The sequence below is a fragment of the Perca fluviatilis genome, chromosome 12 (genome assembly GCF_010015445.1).
Source record: "Perca fluviatilis chromosome 12, GENO_Pfluv_1.0, whole genome shotgun sequence".
NCBI classification, from domain to species: domain Eukaryota; kingdom Metazoa; phylum Chordata; class Actinopteri; order Perciformes; family Percidae; genus Perca; species Perca fluviatilis.
The window spans coordinates 19,010,630-19,033,445 of record NC_053123.1 but is presented as its reverse complement, the minus strand read 5'-3'; the positions used below and the strand labels follow the sequence as shown (position 1 = coordinate 19,033,445).

The 22,816-nt window shown below is 39.7% G+C and overlaps 1 protein-coding gene across 2 annotated transcripts; it reads left to right on the top strand.

Annotated features, from left to right (window-relative positions):
• Window positions 1-256: 256 nt before the first annotated feature.
• On the top strand, window positions 257-22,619 carry LOC120570505 (rho GTPase-activating protein 6-like). 2 transcript variants are annotated; one of them, XM_039818893.1, is made up of 13 exons: window positions 257-547; window positions 12,527-12,686; window positions 13,303-13,374; window positions 14,238-14,500; window positions 14,708-14,903; window positions 15,123-15,178; window positions 15,290-15,440; window positions 15,583-15,731; window positions 17,239-17,418; window positions 20,526-20,623; window positions 20,732-21,003; window positions 21,272-21,346; window positions 21,430-22,619. In XM_039818893.1, exons 1-13 carry the CDS (start codon window positions 401-403, stop codon window positions 21,993-21,995), a joined length of 2,385 nt encoding a protein of 794 aa, XP_039674827.1. In that variant the 5' UTR covers window positions 257-400; the 3' UTR covers window positions 21,996-22,619. The 2 variants fall into 2 exon arrangements, with proteins under 2 accessions (XP_039674827.1, XP_039674828.1); XM_039818894.1 differs by lacking the exon at window positions 257-547 and adding an exon at window positions 9,439-9,692.
• The last annotated feature ends 197 nt before the right edge of the window (window positions 22,620-22,816 follow it).

Sequence of the window (22,816 nt, the reverse complement as noted above, 5' to 3'; positions counted from 1 at the left end):
ATATTTTGAAGCTTAATTATCTTTTCGTTTCTACTGCCATGGTGTGCATAAAGATTCGCCTTTTAAATGTAATAGCAGGACTAAACACGCGCACACTGTGCCACACCCACAGATATGCTTTGCTGTTTGTTTTGATGTTTTGGCGGAATTAACATATATTTTGTCGCTATTAAAATCATGAAAGGAGGAGGTACGGAGTCAGAGTACGTGGGAGGTGGATGGGGGGGGGGGACCAGGGACTCCAGGCGCGGATTTCATAATCTCCAGCATGGTGACGCGCTGGGGACCTGCTGCCGCTGATGTGAAACGGTGCTGCTCCTTCGTTTCACTTGGACTTGTAGCAGAGATGTGACTGTTTCTTTACTTTTCTTTAATCACAAGTTGACCGGCTAAAGGAGATATGTCCGCTCAAGGATTGTTAAGCAGTGTTTTCTCGTGCTCGCTAAGCCCCAGAACTATTTCCAAGGGGAGACTGAGGCAGACCAAGAGCTTGGACCCGGCGTTGATGAGACATTATGGTAGCGAATCTGAGGAAACATCGTATAAGGTCAGTGACCCGATAGCTTCACGGTGCAGGTGATTGTAGCTGTCCTTATATTTGATTGGCTGAAATGTCAGACAGCATCCATAAACCCAGTGTAAAAGATGTCTGGATTTGTCAACCTCCTGTTTGGTACAAATATAGCCTATTACACCGGGTTGCAGGCAGTAATGATAAGAGTTATAAATGGTATTGGTGTTAAATGATTGATATGACTGTAATGACTGTGTTTCCATAAACTGAAGGGGTCGCGAGTGTCCTATAAAACTTGGCTTAAGATGTGATTCAGAATTTGTACTAGTATCACTTTTTAAAGGGTGCTTATTTTTCAATTGCATACACATGAGGTACTTAGAAGAATAAAAGCTCAAGAGAGAACAGAACTTGAGCTCTGCGTTGTTAGCCTGCTTCCAGATTCCGGAAGGGGCTGGAATTCCCTCAAGGATGATGTTGCCAAGTAATATCGGTATTTCCCTTTGATCTTAAATGAACACATATTTTATATTACATGTTATACATGCAATTGTTATTTTATTTTCTTAAACGGGAAAGAAATCAAAAGGAACTCGTTTTCTCCCACTATTGCAACATCACCCTCACTCAAGTCGGTGACTAGTGTATGACAAACAAATGAACTCTTTTATGTATGTACCGTATGATGCACTATAGTTTTGTGGCTGCGTCAGTGACTGGACACCAGGAATGATTCAACTCATTCCTTTTGTTAAATGATGTCAGCAGCAGAAGCATTTGCTTGTGCCAACTTGCTAATGTCGAAAGAGGTGTGAATGGAAAGTTGTCACATTTGGCAAGTGTCAGACTTAGCTCAAAAAAGATTATTTTCTCAAATACAGACTTTAGGGTGGAGTTCTGGGAAAAGTGTGGGAGAGGCTGTGTCTGTTTCACAATTTCCTGCAGAGAAGCTTCCAGCCTAACAATAGTAGCCTAAAAACATGACAAAGACCAATATGATGAAAGTGTCCCAAATTATCAAATGTGTGCATTTTGAATGGGTGCGCAGCTCTTAGAACAGGACCATTACTCTTATATAACTCCCAATGAGTCTAAACACACATTTTAATGGTCATTATGCCTTGGTAAAAAGTGTTTTCTCTTTAATTCTGTTTCCATTACAATGGCCATTTGTATCTCTTCTTTTGTTAAATATAAATCTATTTTAGATGTATAGTACTTGCAGTATTACATGTTCTTGTTGGGCCAATCTGTATTGCTGTGCTTAAGTTGGTCTTCATGGTAACACTGTTTGTTTAAGGGAAATGTATTACAGACTTGGCATTATAATAGGCTTGTAATGAGTACCAGGTATCTGGTCTGTCTTACAGTCATTAACAAGAACCCAGATCCAACAGCCAGAGCCCTTAACAATGTAATCACAGTAAATCTGAATGAAGCTGATTCATATTGGAGACAGCTCTGTGTCAGAGAGGATATTTAATGTGATTTATGACTTTGGAAAGTGCTTACGTGCCACCATTATGAGCTGCACTATACAGCCTAGTTTTTGCCAAGCATTGTAAAGATGGAATATGTTACCTCCACTGCAGATTACCTTTTGGGGTATTTGTCGACAGTACAGCTCTACTACTGTATTTCTTAAGCTCCAACATGCCAGTGAGAAGAACTCCAGACAGTTTAGCTGAGGCCTAAGGTGTGAGATCCTTCTTGGAGACTCACATCACATGACCACGCTGTCGGCTTAAACTGACAGCAAGTGCCTTACTGTATGCAAACCTCACTCCAAGTCCGTAATGAAAGCCACATTTTCTGGTGTGCAAATTGCCAACCAGCAGTTCATTCAGGGACATTAGTATCTAGGATACCATCACAACAACATTGGTGAAGTCAGTCTGAAAATGTTTCCCCCTTTGCACAAAACACTGCACCTCCACCCAATAACAGCCCCAGCTCTGCAAGACTCTACTTTTTATGAGACATACTATATGTCTTGCAACTCAAACTGTCCTGGCCTCTCTTAAAAAGAAAATAAAATACTGTATTTAGTTTCTCTAATGCCATCCAGTGTATATTTATTGTGGTTAGCAAAGAGTAAATTACAGGTTGTGTACAAGACATACCTGGTGCCAGAGCGTGCGAAAGATGAGTCTATAATCAATGGAAATCCATTATTGCAATGTGTTCGGTCAGGTGCACTCACTCTGGGTCTGAGTAGTCTGAGCTGAGATGGAAAGCAGAGACATCTGGTTTACTTAAAGAAAGCCTCAACTTTTATTTCTCACAGTAGAGTAGCATGACTTGATCCTTGGCTATGGTCCCTGAGGCACATATTTCTTCCCACAAGAGACTGTCCGTTTGCATGGCATAGAACTAAACCTGCTGGCTTGAAACTGCAGCACCATAGCATCCAGTTTGTGTCCGATAAGAGGACAAATAAACAGTGGGTTAGATGTAAACATAGGTGGTGTATCACATCACTTCAATCAAATAATGACATATTTGATCAGCTTCTTGTAAGTCAAAGGGTATTCCCAGCCTCAATGGGTACAGTAGATACATGCACTGAAAAACCACATTCAGTTCACATGAGATTGGACAGGACAATAGTGTCTCTCCACTCCAGTCAGAAAATTTGGCATCATTTAGTTTAAAGTTATTACATAGGCAAAGTGTCTTTACTCATCCCCAGTTCATCAGTGTATCAAACTCAGCAATGTAAGTGGCCATCTAATACGATCAATATGTTTACCTTGTTTTAGGCACAAGATTCAATGGACACACTGAATTGTGGGAGAGGGGACAGACCAACAAGTAGTTTTGTAATATAGATTAAATCATTGTGGATTACTTTGTCAGGACAGTTACAGAAACATGCATACATGCTTCAAACATGCTATTAAGGCAGCATTAACAATATGTATATTAGTTAATTAATTAAGTTAATTTTAGGCATTTACCTAGCAACCAGCAATGCATTTGATCTGCATTGATCTCCTGTGTACATCTGCCCTGCACATTGCACTATAGAACTGATCTGTTGGACACCGTTAAATATCATGACAGTAGGCGTGACTGGTGAATCCCTTCTCTGATCCACATAAGTGCCTGCCATTGGTTACAGTCATGTTAAGGATTCATTTTGAGCTGTTATTAGACAAGATTCTGAATATGAAGACCTTGTAAGATATTGGAAAATATTGCCTTTTGATGAAATCCCTTCTTTAAAAAACCTATTAAATGTCGTTCTTTCCACATTAAATCTTGTCGATGGTAGCATGGTGATATTGAAAGGACCCCAAGCAATGTGTGATGTGATCTTCATTCATTTGATGACATACCCATTATAAGTCACTTTAAACAGACAGATCAGATATGCAACATCAATATCACCATTCGCTCAGGTTTCTCTTGTAAATTGCAGGAACTTATAAAGCCTTTAGAGGGAGACATTTATTATTCTTTTGCAGTAATGTAGTGACCAAATGAGGACATTAATCAAGAAGATTTAGTTTTAAGTGTACATTCTAATTGTGAATGCTAGTAAGCAAAGTTGCAAGTTAAATTTCAAACTGAAAAACCATGATGTGTCCCATTGCTCCTTTAATATATTGGTGGAATAATTTGTTGATGCAGAGGAAGAAAAATGTGAGAGTGTTTAGAATGAATGTCATCTGCATTCCTTTGAGCATCACGGAGGAGAGACGGCCTGCAGGAAAAGAGCTCGGAGGAAACTGACAACTTCTCTCCGTTACAAAGCCAGTTACATCTCACAAAAAGACAATTAACTGAGTAAACATTTCAATTAAAATCCAGCTTCTTTCCAGAAAATTTTAGATTTGGAGACAGTACTGAAAGTAGGTCTCCAATTAAAGTTTTAAAGGCAGATACTAATACAAATATGTTCGACTGAAGTAATTCGCCAAAATCTATTCTGTAAGTGTGCTCTCAAGCATTGTACTTTCAGTACCATAGGGAAGCACTGGAAACCATTTAGACCATACTACACTTAACCACACTAAACCTTTCAATTGAAACCCATGTGAACTCATCAATGCTACTAGGGAAATCTTTTAAAGGAATCCTAGGTGATTTCCCAAAAATTGGACATGTAGAACGTGATTGCTGTTTTGACTACTAATTGTGAAGCAATCGTAGTCAATGATATTTAATCTCTTCTGCAGGCTGATGCAGCTGCTAGTTCGCTCGCCATATTATATTATATGATAATATGATATTAGAACCCAGGCAGCACCTGCCCCAGCTGCTGTGCAAGACAGTTCTGATATGCTCTTGATATTTATTCAAACTAATTTAATAACATTAATGATAGATCATATCTGTTGTATATTGATTTATGTGTCTTGTTCAATCCCTGATCTGTATACCCTGTATTAAGACCATGTAAACTCATTATTTGGCATGTACAGTATGTGAACTAGACTTTAATGTTTCACTGAGAGCATGATGCAATGTGCATACGCTATCTGTGTTTAAATGTCTTAAACACTGAGCTATTAGTATAATAAATTAGGTTGTAGCTTAAATTCTTAACTATAAAACTGTTATTGAGACTTCATTACTGAAATCTCCAGTTTCAAGTATTACAAAAGACATTGTTCAGCCTAAAGAGCTCTTAAAGTGAATGAGGATTTCTCCACCCAACATCACCTTCCAAATGGTTTGTTTCTGTTGGACATGCTGCTTCCTGTTTATCATCTGCCTTCACAGCAACATCAACAACCTCATTCCAGCACTCCAGGGTGCAAAGCTACTCCAGAATAGAAGAGAAATGCCCAACTAGAATTGTACAATTGGCTTAAGTCAATCAATCAATAATAGTCATCTGATTTTTTTTGTTCAAGTAATTCACTACAATGGAAGATAGAAGATTGAGGTCTTTTTTTCCCCAGGCTACAGGTGTTCTAAACATCAACCAAAGGGAGGCAACTGAACCTCCTTGTGGAGAGAGGTGACTGCCATTATAAATTAGTTTCAGCCTCCTATGTGAGCTACATATCAATAACTCTGCTGCCATTGCTCTCTGACTATGAAAGATCTTACACACCCACGGTCCACCTGCACAGGTGTTTGCACTTATTTTGCCTGATTAGACCGCTTTTCAGGAGTGTGTGGGTGGTAGACTGTGCTTAATTGACATCTCCCTCACTGACATGTAGCACCTGTCAATGCATTAACCCATGAAAGTGTTACAGTGAGCCAACATGAACAATGGACCTTTTTCACAGCAGACATTTTGACTCGTCATAGCAGGAAAAACACAGCTGAAATTGATAACCTTAACGATGGCTCAATTCCATCAAGTGTCCCAGTAAGCTGTTTCAGTGAGTCAGCATGCACAATACCAGGGCCTCTCCTAAGTGGAATGCAGCCATCAGTAATGGTTTTGAATACACCTATGCTTTTCCTACTATGACATGTCTGCCGTGAAAAGGGTCTATACCAGGACCCTGAAACTGAAACACCTAAATGGAATTTCAGTCATTAATTTAATTTCTGCACCCGTCACATCCTACTGGGACATGTCAAAATGTCTTCCATGACAAAGGCCTATTGGTACTTTTTGGTAATTGTTTTACATAAAAGACATTTTGACATGTCACAGTAGGAAGAACTCAGTTGTAAATAGGGCTGGGCGATTTGCAGAAAGTCAAATATCACAATTATTTTTGACCAAATACCTCGATATCGATACTGCAACGATATTGTAGTGTTGACTATTGGTGCTTTCACAAAATATTTACACAATGAGATTTTTGATAAATAATCCATCAGTAATGTGGATATAATGACTAAGTGGCTAAAGGCAAATAATAGAACAGTTACAACAGTCTGGTAAGTTCAGAAAATGACATAACTTTATGGAATGCAGCCTTTAAAACCAGGAAAAGACAACACTTATGCCACATTACGATATTACGATATCCAAAATCTAAGACGATATCTAGTCTCATATCACGATATTGATATAATATCGATATATTGCCCAGCTCTGGTTGTAAATAATACAAATTAATGATGGCTAAACTCTATTTAGCTGCTTCAGATTCAGGGTCCTGATATTGCGAATGCTGGCTCATTGTCACACTGTCATGACTTACTTAGACACTTGAATTAAACAGAGCGTAGGAAAAAAAGCGACCGATTCTACTCTGGCTCAGAAGGCCAGAGTCTTTTAAGAACCACCGGTCACTTCTCAAAGTTTCCCCTTTACTTATTGTGTTCGTTGAAAGGCAGACCAGGAAATGAATACTCAGGATTCGTTCAGTTAATCGTTAATGTTATTTCAATCAGGAGAGACTTTGTTGCAGATATGCAAAGATTTATTGTACATAAGCATAATATGAAATGTACAGAGTCTTTGGGGATTAGACTCTATTGTTAAAAATATTTTAAAGGGGTAGAGAATCCAGACATATTACCCCCGATGGAGCCTAGACACTGGTGATGGTGGAGAAGGAACCCAGAGACCGAACGAAGGAGCTGTCTGCCAGAAAGGGACTCAGGTTGCCGTGGTTGACGGTGACCAGAGGTGGAAGGGGAGGAGGAGGGTTGCACGTTTGCCTGAAAAGACAGCTCATAGCAAGGAGAGAAGACATTTAAATCAGGATGTCATGCTGTAATTGGATCATGAATTTCGTGGCCAATTTTGGTTGGTTTACTGAAAAGTGAACGCGTCTTAACAGCTGAATAGTTTTAGGAAGAGATTGTGGTTAATAGAATAGAAGTTATTTCGAAGTCTTCCTGAAAGAATTTGCGCTGAGCTCCATTAGTAATAATGCCACAGATTTTCTTTACAGTCTGGTGGCTTAACTAACGTTATAAAACTTAAACATATATTTGACAGTTATTTACTGACATTCCTTTTTAGTAATTAGGCCTACAGCATATGTAGATAATGTTACAGATATAAAGTTAGGCCTATCTGCAATAAGCAAAACTATCACCAATAGGCATCAGCCTGGTGGATTTAGGTGTCTAGCTAGGGACCGTTCGGTATTTATGGAATGGACCACCGGAGGAAAATAGGGGAGGGTCATGTCTTTTTTTTATAGGGGAGGGTAATTTTTTAGTCTGTGGGGGTCACTCAACTTTGGTATTCATGAAAACAGCAACATTTCAAAGTGGCTTGTTTGGTGCATATTTTTCTCAACAGACTGTAGGTCGAACACTGATTGTTCACTGTTACATGTTAGTTGAATTTAAGTGTCGGGGCATTCCGCCACCGTCTGTCTATTGCGTTCCAAGACAGCCGTGCCGCGATTGGATTTCATAAGGGCGAATTGTTAAATTGTTACAATGTAATTTAAAATCTGCTAAAATAAATAAACATATATGTTTTGGAATATAATGTTCAACTTCGGCAGCTTTACCTATGTGCTAAAATATACAATGACTGAGGAAGCCTAGTGACGAGTCCATAGCAACCAGTGTTGAATTTTATATTTCACAGTGTCCTTTGCTGAATAATCTCAATGTTTTATTGTTTTATTTCATGTGGATACTAGTTTACTAGAGGAGTAACTTAGTATTTGAAGTAATGCAGTAATGCAGGAAGTGTGCATTTAGTTTCCATGCTTATTGTGTTTCCACAACGTTAGTGAGTAAATCTACTGAAATGGCCACCACACCATAACAGAGGAGTGTGATGTGTAAGATGAGAATGCAGAGGTTAACTCATGTATATCATTGCTGTAAAAAATCAAATCACCTCTGCACATCTTTATTAAGTGCAAACTAGCACATAAGGGGAGGGTCATGCCTCTTTTTCAAATCATTTTGGAGGGTCATAGAAAAATTATTACAGGTGAGGGGATGGTCAAGTCTTTTTAGCCTAAAGGTCCCAAAACTCCTCCGGTGGCCCCTTAAATAAATAACGAACAGTCCCCTAACTCTAATTTTTTCCAGCTGTTCTAACTCTGTGAGCTGTGCTTCAAAAACAGCTGGATATTAAAAAAATAACTTTACTCCTTACCAGACATATAAAGAATAATACAGTAGGACATTCATTATTAGATTTAAACAGCAGTGTTCTTTTCTTTTTTAAAATGTTTTAAGTTAACGTTATGCTGCTATCATTTGTTCTTACATCTGTGTTTAAGAGGTTTGACACCTGACCAACTGTTACATTAGCGAGCCAGTTTCCCTAAATCCAGGGCTCAAAATTAGCACCATTCACCATCCACATGCTGGTAAAATAAGCAATTAGTTGGTAGATTTTCTTTACTCACCAGCCCCAAAAAATAATGGTAACGTTAATCTATTGAGTGGCTGGTAAATTTTGAACATTTAGCTAGCATTACTAGCTAGCTATTTGGCTGGTGGACAAAAAAGTTCATTTTGAACCCTGCCTAGAGTTATTGTTATACAGATATCTTTCCTATATATTTCCTGTATCATATGTATAATATAGCCTATTTATATATACACCAATATAATAATATAATAATATTTCCTATATATTTCCTGTGTATGTATATAGGATATTGTTTTTCTGCTACAGCCATGGATGTAGACCCTGCAAAAACGCTTCCAAAGTGAGGTAAGGTCGCCCGCATTGACATATATAAAAGGTCGCCCGCCGATATTGATATTGGCTAACAGCTCAGCTACAGTACCTACCCATAGACTGTATAACAGTCTATGTACCTACCTCTGTAATTCGCGCGTTTGACTTGTTTCCCATGGCAACAGTAGTTCAGGCCAATGGGTATTGTAGTATTTAGAGCGATCTAATGTGTGTTGTTAACCATAGACTCAATATGAATAGTCTATGGTGTTAACAGTTTTCTTAATACATCCATGGTGTTAACTAACTACAGGTAAGAATGTCCTGTTTACCTCCTCAGAGGGGTTTCGTTTGTTAGCTCAGAGCCCTGACCCGTCCCGTCAACCCCTCCCAATCCATTTATGAGCGGTAGTGTTATTCAGTGGGAATGCGTCTGCCACCGTGAGGTAAATCAGTCGCTGGACTTGTTCCACTTCTAACTGCACGTTGTCTGGGTGTGAGCATGTGGACTGTATTAATGTGGGGTGTTTAGTCTGAAGTCCAATGGCGTCGGTTAATTTGGTGTTCTACGAGGGGTGACGAGCTTCTCCGTGGCGACCTGTCTGTGTAATGGGGGATCCCTTTCTCGACCAAAACGTCACCTATCTTGTGAGTAGCTGCTATTTTAGGTCTGTCTCAGTAACTAGCTAGCTAGTGTGAACGATTGATTTGTGGGCTTCCTGAAGGTTTCCCAGTATGACAAATAGTTAACAAAAGCGGATGGAATAGTGAGCTAACTTACAGGTAAGTATAACATTAACACAGGTATGCGAGTTTTCAAAGTATTGAAACGTCCTAAAAAGCGTGGATGAATCAAACGTTAACCCCTTAACTTTACATTTAAGTGTTGTGTTATGAATGAATATTTGTTTTATATTTATAATATTGAAACCCCTTCCTGATCTTTGATCAACTACATTGACAAAGCTTTTCTCCACACTACTCATGCTTCTTCCCACTCCTCATTAGTTCAGTCCTACAAGGACATATTGTTAATACCTTTGTTTGAATTGTTGTATGATATTACCTTTAAAACGCTAAGAAAACATAGTAGACTACCTTTGCATTTGATACAGTCTGGAGAGTACTCTGTACATTAGAGCACATTTATGTATTTTAAGAATAGCAAGATGTGAGTAGGCTAATTGAATGAGTTTCCAAGCTTTCAAGGAGACCACATGGTTATTTTGGTTTTGTCAACACTGTTACACACACAGAAAGAAAAAGAAAGAAAGAGAGAGAAAACAAAAAGAGACTATGGGTCAAATGTCTGCAACGGAGTGCAGTTTCTAAACATGTGATCTAATGCAGAATTGAATGTAGAAATGAAAAGTGTAGGGGCTCTTGTGTGAAACCCTTCCCCCTAGGCCTCCAGTGAATGCTTCCTGAGTACTGAGGAATATTCATCATCTCACTGGATCTAGTTCAAGTGTGGTTATTTAGTGTAATCTGAGTTTTCAATCTTGCTATAAACTAACTTGCACATTTCCTCTAATTGTATTCCAGTGAATGGTAACAAAAGTGTTGTGTTTCTACGAGGCCTTGAATTAAAGTTAGGATACTGCACAGCCACGGAAAATGCATCCTTGCATCCTATATTCACTGACACAGGAGAGGGTTGAGATAAAATATTAGTTGATACATTTCAATATGTATGCTTACTTTATTGCTGGCTTTGTTGTAACAGTATATAAATGATGAATACAAACAAAAGCGGAACATTAGGAACAAAGGAACAAACACCGTTAGGCTTCTTTCTGCGCAGATAGCTCATGACATTGAAAAGAGGCAGCTGGGGAAAGTCTGGTATTTTCTTTTTAAGATTATAAGTAGTCTAGTGGCTTCATCAGTGACCGTTGTAATCGTGAGCTCAGTGCGATACTGTTCTTCCACTGTGACAAATGTGAAAAATGTGGATAAATAGTGGATTAATGAGTTTCAATATTGTACCGAAGTGATGGTGCACTCAAACATCATGTCTGGACATGATACACTTAAACTTATGATTATGGAATAGGTTATTGCATCATGCACAATACTTATGAATACAATGAATTCTACAAAAAAGTAGCCCATATTAGCTTTCGTTTGAGAGTGTCACTTTACTGACCGAGTGAAACTGTGGGAACCCAGCTCACCCATCATCAGATAGGCACAAAGTTTCCACTCCCATATAGTCACCCAAGAGGAATGTCTGAACAAAATGGGCAGATAACTGTAAACATATCTGATTACACTTGCACAACATATTTTGTGGTCTCTTATTTCACAGTATTGCACCACAAAGAGTGGCAGACAGACACTCCTGTTACATCTTTATATTCTTGGGTGTAGATGGTGCTTACTTTTGCTTTTGTGTCCTGATCATCTGTTGCAATGCTTATGCTAAATGATGTACCTGAGGTAAAAAAAAAAAAAAACAGAATACAGTTGTGACAGATGTATGTTGTGTGCCCTGCCATCCAGTGCCCCACCAGGCCTGGGTTGATTTCTGTCACTGTTTCCTTTTTTAAAAGTTGTAATAAGAAGCTGTAGAAACTGAAATAATTTCCTAATGTCAAAAGTAAGGCTATAAATTAGCATGGGAATTATTATGTCTTTAGTATGAAGGGAGTATTTTTTTGAATGATGAACAAACTGTTATGAATATATGATGCACATAAAAAGTTAAAAGTAAGCAGAGAGGATGAAACATTTTGTATACTAATTATGGGAGCTATTATTTGTCCAATAAAGGACATCAGAGGGTATAGTATAGTTTCTACTGCTGAAAAATATGTCATATTATGTTCTCTGTGCATATTTATACTGTACTTTGTCATACTGTATGTATACTTGAAAATAGTATGCTACTGTAACACAGTCCTAATTCTCATTTAATGGGAGTGAGCCACTTTAGTATAAGCCTTATCCTGATAATGAGTTACTAAGCCTCTTTGGAACATGGCTCATATGATTGGCTTGACCGTACTGGATCAAAGCACTGTAATCTCCATCATGGAGATGCTCAAAGGTGGAGGATTTAACTTCAGATTATTTGCTCCGTCATTACCACAGTACTAAATCTTCATTACAGAAGATAGAATTAAGATAAGAGATTTCACTTTTAAGAGCTAATGGTAAAGTGTGTTTGCATTACTTATAAACATGTTTTGCTACTTGTAAAATAAGGTAATCTACATAACAGTACAAACAGTATATCATTTTTCTGCTTTCCCTGATAAGACAACTGGCCCAATTCTGGGACGCAGAAGTCCTGCCAGATAGTTTAACTAATGCCAACAACTCACAATTCTCGATTCTGCAATTAGAAAAACATGTTGGTGTTAGATTACATTAAAAAAAATGTGTGTGTGTGTGTGTGTGTGTGTGTGTGTGTGTGTGTGTGTGTGTGTGTGTGTGTGTGTGTGTGTGTATGTGTGTGTGTGTGTGTGTGTCCTCAGGGTGACTTCACCTGGAACAGCGTGTCTGGACGTACCGTTGGCCTGAAGCCCGTACCTCTGCAAAGCTTGTCAGAGTTAGAGAGGGTTCGTCTCCAGCATGTGGCCTTCAGGAGATTGTTTCGGGATCGCTATCTGGGCTGCCACATCACCATTCCTAAATGTATTAAAACACATACACACACTCACACTAAAAGTCCTCTTCCTTATTCAACAAGTTGCTATTCTGTCCCAGGCAAAAGCGTGTCACAGCGTGTCTTCTGAAATGTAGCAAAATGGCTGAATGTTTTTTTTTTTTTTCTTTCTGTTCACATGCAAGGAATAATTTGCCTTTTTGGGTAAGGGTGTCATGCACATGATTGATTGCAATTAACTCTTCCGGCTTATTTGATTTCATGGTGTGAGATTTTCAACCTTAGACATACTGTAATGGGCTGTATAATCGCAGTTTATTTTAGTATTTTTTTTATTCTGGTTTTGTAGTCTTTTTGTAATATAAAATGTGTTCACATCTAACACAAACTGCATTCTCAAATGAAATAAATATATGAAATATATGATCTCACTGTCTAAGACAATGAAAGAACAGTTGTAAATCTGTATAGGAGTTAGGAATTAAGATTCAAACTCTATGTCTTTGTCATTTATGAGCAGTCTGTTTGCATTTGTTAGCTATTTTGAACTGTAACGTAAGAATAACAAGTGGAGCAGGGACATATTAACCTGGGTTCTAACTTCTTTATTTACCTGTTTATTTTAACACCTCTGCCTCTTTTCAGATGGCCACAAGCACAAAACGTCCCTTATGCGGAAGTTGGATTCATTATCGAAAGAAAAGAGTAAAGACAAAGGTAATGTGGGATGTACTGGATACGCTTCACACTGTAGGGGGGATGTTATTGCTCCACCTTACAAATTGTCTTCCAATAAGAATTTCTAACACACTCAGCTATATTATTGTTAGTCTTTCGAAACCAGTGAAGATAAACAGTTCTTTTTTAGGTCTGTGGGAGAGCCGCTGAGTCCTGTCAGTCAGTATTCCCCTCCAGTTTCTAATCTAGTCAGCCTTTGACACTTGAAAAGATACTCTGTGATCCTTTTGGCTGAAGCTGTATAGACTTACTGAAGCAAACATTCTTAGCTGTTTATACCCGTTAAGAACTGAGTGATCAGAATCTACAGAAAAGAAGTCTCCGAGGGAGCTGTGATCTTCATCCGCCGCGCTGCCCCACCCGCTGCAACAATCTGGCAGCAAAGTGATGTTCACTGTCAGCCACACGGTCGCAGTCGAGGGAAATAACAAAAACAATCTTAAGTGGTGGCTCATTCATTACAGCCCATCCTTTGGCACGACCAGCCCCCTCTTTCCTCTTTTCCCCTTTTGTTTACAAAGCCACTTCAGAAAGTATGTGCTGTCTGACTCTGAATATTGAGTGTGCACTGCAGAACTGTTGTAGGCATTAATCTCGTTGTTCCAGGCATTTTCTTGTCATATTTATTTTGAGCAACATCTTTTTAAAGATCGCATTTGAATGTAAAGAATGAATGCAAACACAAGACAGTTCTAGGCGGTTTGTTCAGCAAATATAAGCTCAACATACTGTATATGATATGCTGACATGACTGACACATCCTAAATCTAATTCTCCCAGTTGACTTGTAGCCAACGAGATGAACTTTAAGATTCCCTGTCTTGCCCTTCCCCCTCACACAGAGACTACGCCCCAGGCGTTTGGCATACCGCTGTCGCAGGTCATATCCAATGACCGCACACACAGGCAGCGGAACGATTCTCCGCGGGAGGAGCACAGTGACCCCACTGAATTGATGCTATCCTTCCTCCACCACAACTCCAGCTTCAAAAGGGGCAACAAGGAGTTCTCCAGCAGCAACTCGTCCCTCAGCTCCACTTCTGAGACCCTGAATGAATCACCTCTGCTCATCACACCAGACGCAGCCCCACGGACACGCAGGAGGGTAGGCTGTTCTGTCAATAAACTTAACACGCTGTTGTAGAGCAACAGGAAATCTGTCTGATTACACTTGCACACTAGATTTCTCTGTGAAGTAATGAGTAGTGAGTAGTGACCTTTTTGGATATTCACTCAGTGGGTAGCCATTTAATAACCGCTCCACATTTGATCACAACAGTCACTGTGTGGTTGTCGCCCATCTCCTCGACAGGGCGGAGTATCTGTGGATTGCATCACTGATCTTGATGATAACCAGTCTCGGCTCTTGGAGGCCCTTCAGCTCTCCCTGCCCGTAGAGGCAGTTGGCAACAGGAAGAAGCACCATGACAAAAAGCTCAGCCTTAACCCTATCTACAGGCAGGTGCCCAGGGTAGTGGATCTCTGCTGCCAGCACCTGGAAAAACACGGTACACAATAAGTTGAAAAGTAACACTATACAGTATAAGAATATTGCAAATAGTGTGTAGTATAGAAATATCCAGCTCATCTCTTTGAAAACTTATGAGTTAGTAACAAAGGTAGTTTGATCATTCATAACCCTGTGAATCATACAATTTGAATGTCTTTGAGGCAGAATATTAGCCACGATATCAGCATTAAGAGAGCATATTCATCTTTGCCCACAGGCCTACAGACGGTTGGAATTTTCCGTGTTGGTAGTTCCAAAAAGAGAGTTCGACAGGTATAATGCCAGCTGGTTAGCTTTATCACACCTCTGCATTTAAATAAATCGCATGAACTACAGGTATGAGCAACATTTTTGCTGTAATAATTGTCACAATATTTCATCCAGCTTCGCATGGAGTTTGACCAGGGATGGGAGGTACAATTGGATGAGGAGCACAGTGTCCACGATGTAGCTGCATTGCTAAAAGAGTTCCTCAGAGACATGCCTGATCCACTGCTAACAAGAGAACTCTACACGGCCTTCATCAACACAATGTGTAAGGAGCACACTCACATACACACAACCAAAAAATAAGTCACCATGCTTTTGGTTAGGGTGGTCGGTAAAACTTGCAGTTGTTAGTGTTGACTTTATTTATTTTTAAATTGACGTCAATGTGGTGGCCTTTTTTTCTGCAGTGCTGGATTATTCAGACCAAGAGAGCGCCATCCAGCTCCTGATATTTCTGCTTCCTCCCTGTAACAGCGACACGCTGCAACGCCTCCTTTGCTTGTTGTCCACAGTGGCTGCACATGCGAAAGATGGCCTGGGCAATGACGGACAGGCGGTAAAGAAACTGTACATTCCCTGTTTTGTTTGTTGACCGTGTAAAAGCTTTTTTCATACACATGAGGTTGCACAAGACAGGGTGTTGAAATCTTGGCAATGCATTGTAGTTAAATACCCATGGACCAGCTTTGTTGACAGTATGTGACACATTTTGACACATGTTGATTCCACTAGCAAGTACAACAAAAATATGTTAAAGTGCTCATATTATGCTTTTTGGCTTTTCCCCCTTTCCTTTATTGTGTTATATATCTTTTTTGTGCATGTAATAGGTTTACAAAATTAAAAAGCCCAAAGTCCAAGCCAAAGTCACTTACCATATCCAACAGAAAACACAGTTCACAAACTGCTCCAAACAGCTCTATTGTAGTCCAGCCTTTACTTGTCACTTTATAACACACATTATAATGCTCGCCTAGCTGCTAACGTGGCACGCCCTCATACTCTGCAACTGACAAGCTAGCAGAGCTAACAGAGAGCTCAACACACAGGGTGAAAAGAGGAGCTGCAGCAATGTGCACTTCAACAAAAATATGGTGTTTTTTGAAAATTAAACCATGTAAACCTATTCTGATACAACCTCTAAATACAATTATGAACCTGAAAATGAGCATAATATGAGCACTTTAAGGAAGTGAGCAGCTATCATTGAAAACCAACTGTTTACAAGTTTAATGTGATTGTGATGAATCCCAGCAGCCATCTGAAGGCAGTAAGACAGCTGTTTGTTACACCTGTAGCCTCTAATTTGAAGAAAACGATGTGCCAAAGCGCAGCACATTATGCATGATCATCCATTGTGGGTATCTTAATTAAATGATGCACAACCAACACTAACCACATTACACTAACGCTATGCCTCCCTATAATCATACTGTTCAGTCATTATTTATTTAGTTTAGTTTATGAGTTGTAAACAACTAGAAGTGTAAGTAAATTGCAACATAGTGAGAAACAACAGTTCATATCAACAGCTACGTATTTGCACCTACAGAAACCAGTATTTCTTTCCTACTCCATAAAGCCAGTCGGGGCACAAAGTCCCTTTTGTTGTAATGATCATCTTTTCATATTACTTTTTGACTACTAATTGTCACAAAAGAGATTAATTGTTTCCCAGGGATATGAAACAAGTTTATTCTTGGCCTTGGTCCGAGTGCATACATACTGTAACAGTGGACAAGTGGTCTGCTTGGTCTCTTTGAACAAATGAAGGATTTCTTGTAATTTCAGGTTTCAAATATGGGTAATCACATATAATAATTTGGCCGTGATGTGAGAGGTTTACTAGCAAAGCTTTTACTTTAACCTGAAGATTATTGGTTAAAAATTGAAGAAATTTGAATGAAAGAATTCTTACTCATATTTTCCCATAAGGGTTGCTAGATTTCTTTACAGTACTGTAGCTGAAGAACTGTTGTCCACCTTATCCAAATATCCAGTGGAAGTGTCTAAACGTGTATTTTCTATCCAGACAAATAAATTCTGTCCTCTGTTTTGTTTAGATCACAGGAAACAAGATGACATCACTCAATTTAGCAACCATCTTTGGACCCAACCTCTTACACAAGCAAAAAAACTCCGACAAAGAGTTTTCAGTCCAGAGTTTTGCCCGTGCAGAGGAGAGCACAGCCATCATCAGCGTCCTCCAAACGATGATCAATATATATGATACACTATTTATGGTAAGCCATCCTTACTGCAAACCAGGCATTTAAACAGTTAGAGACTGTCATGTATTAAGTCCCTGACACACCAAGCCGACGGCCGGGGACTAGTGGCAACGACGGCCACCTGTGGCATCGCCTCTTGTCGGGGCAAAAAATTAGCACTGGAACACAGTGCAGAGACTACAGCCCGGGGCCAAGTTCCATGTACGTTATGCGCCTGCTTGAGAGGAAATAACTCCCCATACCAGCAGGGGGCAGTAATCTAGTTGGTATCGCTAGATGGCTAACCAGACTGCCCCTCTCCCGGTCTGTCATTCGTTCTCTCTGCAAAGAAGTCTCCCTTCAAGAGCATGTGAATTAGTTGCTAGGGGGGTAATTGTAATTGTTTAGCGGTGCAGAGAGAGCGAGAGAGAGGTCTATTTGGTCTTTAGCTGTAATAAATATCACGCTATAGGATGTTAGTTTATTAACGTTAGTTTATTTTGTAATGTGTAGATATATAGATCTTTTAAAGGTGCCCTGCCACACGTATTTCATTACTTTGTGGTAATGTCTGAAGCTCTACCATGGACTCTGTAAATGCCTTGGTTACCTTGTTTCAAGCCATTCTAGTTTGGTATAGAAAGCCTACAGGAAGACTCAGCTCGATTTCTGCCAGTTGTCATTAATATTCAACAAGCTAAGCTGTTTGAATCTGATTGGCTAACAGTTAGCCAATGAGAGCCTGGCTGTCAGAATCCTTTACACAGCGCAACTGGGCAAGCTAATGAATAGTAATGAGCTCAGGCAATATGATGTCAGACTGACCAGCTTTTGTAATTAGCCTGATTTCTCTGCTTATTTCTTTTCAGTGGCTAGAGCTGACAGAGGAGGTAGCAGTTCATTTTCACATTCACTACATAACACAAACACATATGGACCTAACATTTCAAAAAATGCAAGTAAAAACGGTTTTGTATGGCAGGGCACCTTTAAAAGACGTTATTGTTGCAATAAATATAAATACACAAGTAGTTAAGTATATCTTGTTGTACGTTTGCTATCTTATGGACATAATGTGCAAAAATTGTTATTACAATAGTTCGAACCTGTGTTTTTAGAAGGAACATTTGAACGTCATTTTTGACCAGTTTTGACAGCTCTTATGTGTATTGGATTGATCAGATGAGATCACAAATGAAAGGAGCCTTGTGTGTGCCTCTCACAGTAGATGGTTTGCCTCACTCTCGGTCGACGACCGCTGACGCCGATTCAACATATGAAATCGGCGAAAAAAGGGCCAGCAGCAATGATTGACGCTTGGCGACGGTGCGGGACACACTTCACAAACTAGGACCGACGCCCCTCGTTCGGCTTTGTGTGTCAGGGCCTTTAGTCAGATCTTCTTTTGGGGGCAATTCGTAAGCTTAATAGAGTTGAGCCACCTTGTGAAATGTAAACATTAACTTTATAGGTTCTGAGAAGGACTGAACTTTAACAGTCACCTATAAAGCAAAGTAGTGTCACAATAAAACAGAATATCATGCAATTCTTTTTTTCTCTCCTGAACCTTGTGGAATTAAGTTGAGTGAATACTCTTTTTAGTCTATGGCAATTGAGAAGCCTCACTGGAGAAGTTAATAAGTGTCATTGCAGCCACTGTTTTGTAGATGATTGGGAGTGAGGGCAAGATCCTCATCTGCATTATGTTTTCTGCTTTTCACCAGAAACATAAGTGCAGATGCACTTAATTGGGGTATCTGAAAATGATCTGTTAAGGAAGCCAGAGGGCAAAAAAATCCCATCAGACATTTGGTCTGCGTCATTAGTTCTGCTTTTCTAAACTGCTGTTAATTATTTTTGCCTCATACCATACAAACAACATCTTTTATCTGTAGCTTATTGCATCAGAGACACTATGTAAATGCTGGCAACATAAAATAGTTGGTGTAAAAGAGCAATTCCTTGAATAGGGTAAACTTTATATTAAAAAAAACATCTGCTCTGTGGATTATGCTGTTATTTGTATGCAGTACAGAGACATTCAAAGTCATTCAGAGTTTATTAGTCTCCCTAAGGAGAAATTTGTTTTGAACACTGGGCAAAATTGTGGCAATAGTTAGAACAGAGACACACAACAAGCACAAGGTTAAAACAGTTAAGAGACAAATGTACAGTAAACATATGGGCTACTCAAAGAGCTATGCAAATTGCAAATTACCATTTTCTATACTTGTGCAAAAAAGCCATCATTCCTACATTCTTCTGTTCTCCCATACATGCCTTACAAACTACTTCCATAAGCATTCATGCATTCAGTCATAAAAAAATTAATTTATCCATTCAAAAATATCCATACATTCAGTTAAAAAATGTGCATTCATCCCTCCATTCATATCCATGAATACATTGTATACACTTCTCCATGATTAATATGGAAATGTCATTGTATATGTTCATTTCAAGTGTAATTAATTAATAAGGCACAATAAAATGAATGTAACTAGGCAGTGCACGTTTGGAGAGCGTGCCTGTTCGGAATGGGACGATTGCTTGGCTCACAACTTTATCTAACTATAAGCACAGGTTCAATCACGCGCGACTCAGCTGTGGCTCATCTAGAGATTCGGCGCGTCCCCTTTTTTAGTCTAGCCGTCACCTATCCAGGTAGCGATGTGGCACGGGCATGGGAAGCAGGGAGCCCGGCTCAGCCTGCTGGGGAAGCCACTGCAGTGCGCAGAACGGCTGGAGAAATGTGCTCAACCGCGGGCAACAAAACATTGCGCTGGAGAGCCCAAGAAAAGAGCCTGGGTGTTCATCTAACATGTTTGTGTACAATTATTTTCATCATTTGCATGTAGGGTAGATAGCAATCACTTTTTGGCAGATGAGCACTTTATGGCATGACACCGGTAGCCTACTGCAAAGACAGCTTTGGCTCTCCGTTGGTAGCAGAGCCAATGAACCACAATCAATGAGCTGTCCAGGGATGTAGCAACTCCCCGCCCCTGTTGCTGTACTGTGCATGCGGGAGACACACACACACATGCACAGAGGTTCCTCGATTTATAGTTCGATATACTTAAAAAAATGTTTCATCCTTTGTTATGAGCTTGAGTTAAATTGGGTTTTGAATCTTCCAGGTTCCTGCTGACCTGCAGCATGAGGTGCTGATGAGTGTGCAAGAAACTGATCCTGATGTTGTGGATTACTTACTGCGGAGGAAGGCCTCTCAGTACTCGTGAGTCTCGTGTGTGTGTGTTGTCCCTGTGCCCAGGCCTCCAAATGATTATGTACTTCCTGTTCATATTTTTTTTTTATATTTATAATCTATATTGTGTTTTCTTAGTTCCTGCAGCGAGCCAGGCCTTCTTAGAGCAGGAGAGTCCTTCTCTCTGACTAAGAGATGCTTATCCAATGACTCCATCAAAGCCTCTAGTGGAGAGGTGTCTCCCTATGACAACAACTCTCCCGTCCTGTCAGATGGACTGCTGTCTAATTACCCAGAAGACAGCAGTCCCCTCTCAGACAGGGTGCCTAGACTTTCTGGGCAGTACAAACTCAGCAGCCATTGTCAAGACGAATCTGGCAGCACTTCTCCTACACTTTCTACAGATAAAGGTGAAATAAATGCTTGGCAACATATGCTTTAGTATTATAAAGTTTAATTAAAAGGAATAGTTTGACATTTTGGGATGGCTGCTGAGGGGTATTGATTTTCTCATCTCAAAAGTGAGTCAATAATGGTCTTAAAGACAATAAAAATGAAAGGGCAGGGCCTCTTGTATATTGTATAATGGTATTTTAAAAAGATACTAGAGACTTATTATTTTTGTTAGCTTTCAGAAACCAAAGTAAGTAATCCTCTTGACGGTTTTGTTCCTTTTAGAGGCCTCAACTGATAATTTCTGGGACACCTGGCATGAACTGCTCAGCAAGGAGATTACTGGCCATCGTATCACTGGTAATAAATCCTCTGTATGTGTTGCTGCAGATGGTCTTGAGATATATAATGAAAGCTGCATATTAATGATTGGTGTCTCCCAGGCTCCCTCGGAGACGTGTCGGAATGTGAGTCGTATGGATCTTCGGAGGGGCAAAGCAGTCACCAAGGTAACGACAAGCTGCCCGTCAGATCGACACAAACCTCATTGGGCGTGCTGGAAATCAGGCCACACCTCCCGGTAACTCGTAGCAGCAGTGTTCCTCATGCCCAGAAAGGACAGAGACAACCTCAAACATCATTACATCAGGGAGTGAGCAGCCAATCAGGAGACCTCAGCTCGGACAATTTAGCAGAAAGGACAGGACACCCTGCATGTTCATTACTTAAGGTCGGGATGGATGGTTTGTCTCCCCTTCAGTACTCTGGACAGCTGAGGGAGACCCATATTTCTTGCTCCACACCCTCCCTCTTCACGTATCAGCCTGACCCTCAAACCCCACAGCAGGCCCAACAAAGCCCTGCCCCCCAGACTGTAGATACTGCAAATGCCTCTGGGCCTGGACAAGAAAATGTCCCTGGTACACCGAACTGGCAGACAGAGAGGTGGCATATATGGCATATACTGTCAAAAGAAAATGCAGACGCCCTGCCTGAAACCTTGGTTTGATGCACCCTTTGACTATGTTGAACTATACTGAAGATAACTTTATGAGAAAAGGGGGCCATTCTCCTGTCACATTTCTAGTCAAGTCATTTCAAGTTAATGTTTCTCATTGATAGACTGATGGAACTTTACATCAACCACCATCTTAGATGTGTTGTTTTTTTTGTAGGGGTGTTCAATGTATAGATATGAATTGTGTATGTAAACATGATATAACATGTAGTTTTGTACATTCTTTTTTGTAGTTTATTTTAATGTGTTGTAGTTATTAACACATATAGATTATTTGCAACACAACCATCAGAAACCTATAGACCTGAATGATATTAATTCTTAATTTGAAGCCATGAATGTTCTTTTAATGGTGAATATAAAAAATATAGATGTTTGTGCTGTAATATTGCTTCAAATGTGTAGTACCTTGATATGTACTGTAGCTTCAATGTTACAGGCTCCAATTATAATCTACTTACTGGGTAGAAATGCTGCAGACAATGTCCATATTACCACCCATGTTGTGTATGTACTGTCCCATTACATACATATTCATATTTGCACCTTTAGGTGGCCATTGTGTAAATGTTTGAGAAATTGAGATTCATTAAACAGGATTTGTTGTTGCATTTACTTGTAATTTTAGCCCATTTTTTAGCTTTATGTAATGACCTATATTGTAGATTAGTATCCATACTCTATGGCCACAGCTTACAAATTATAGTATATTATCACAAATGTAGAAAATTAACATAAAAGTAAGTAGGGTGCGTATTGGACTCCTATAGGGAGCCATGTTTTCTAGTGCCAGGTAACAATCTAACTTCTCC

Bases quoted from the DNA above. Each gene is read 5' to 3' on its own strand.
- LOC120570505 (XM_039818893.1), top strand. From the start codon at position 401: ATGTCCGCTCAAGGATTGTTAAGCAGTGTTTTCTCGTGCTCGCTAAGC. The intron at 548-12,526 runs GTCAGTGACCCG...GTGTGTCCTCAG, and splicing joins CTGAGGAAACATCGTATAAG to GGTGACTTCACCTGGAACAG. The intron at 14,904-15,122 runs GTACACAATAAG...CTTTGCCCACAG, and splicing joins CCAGCACCTGGAAAAACACG to GCCTACAGACGGTTGGAATT.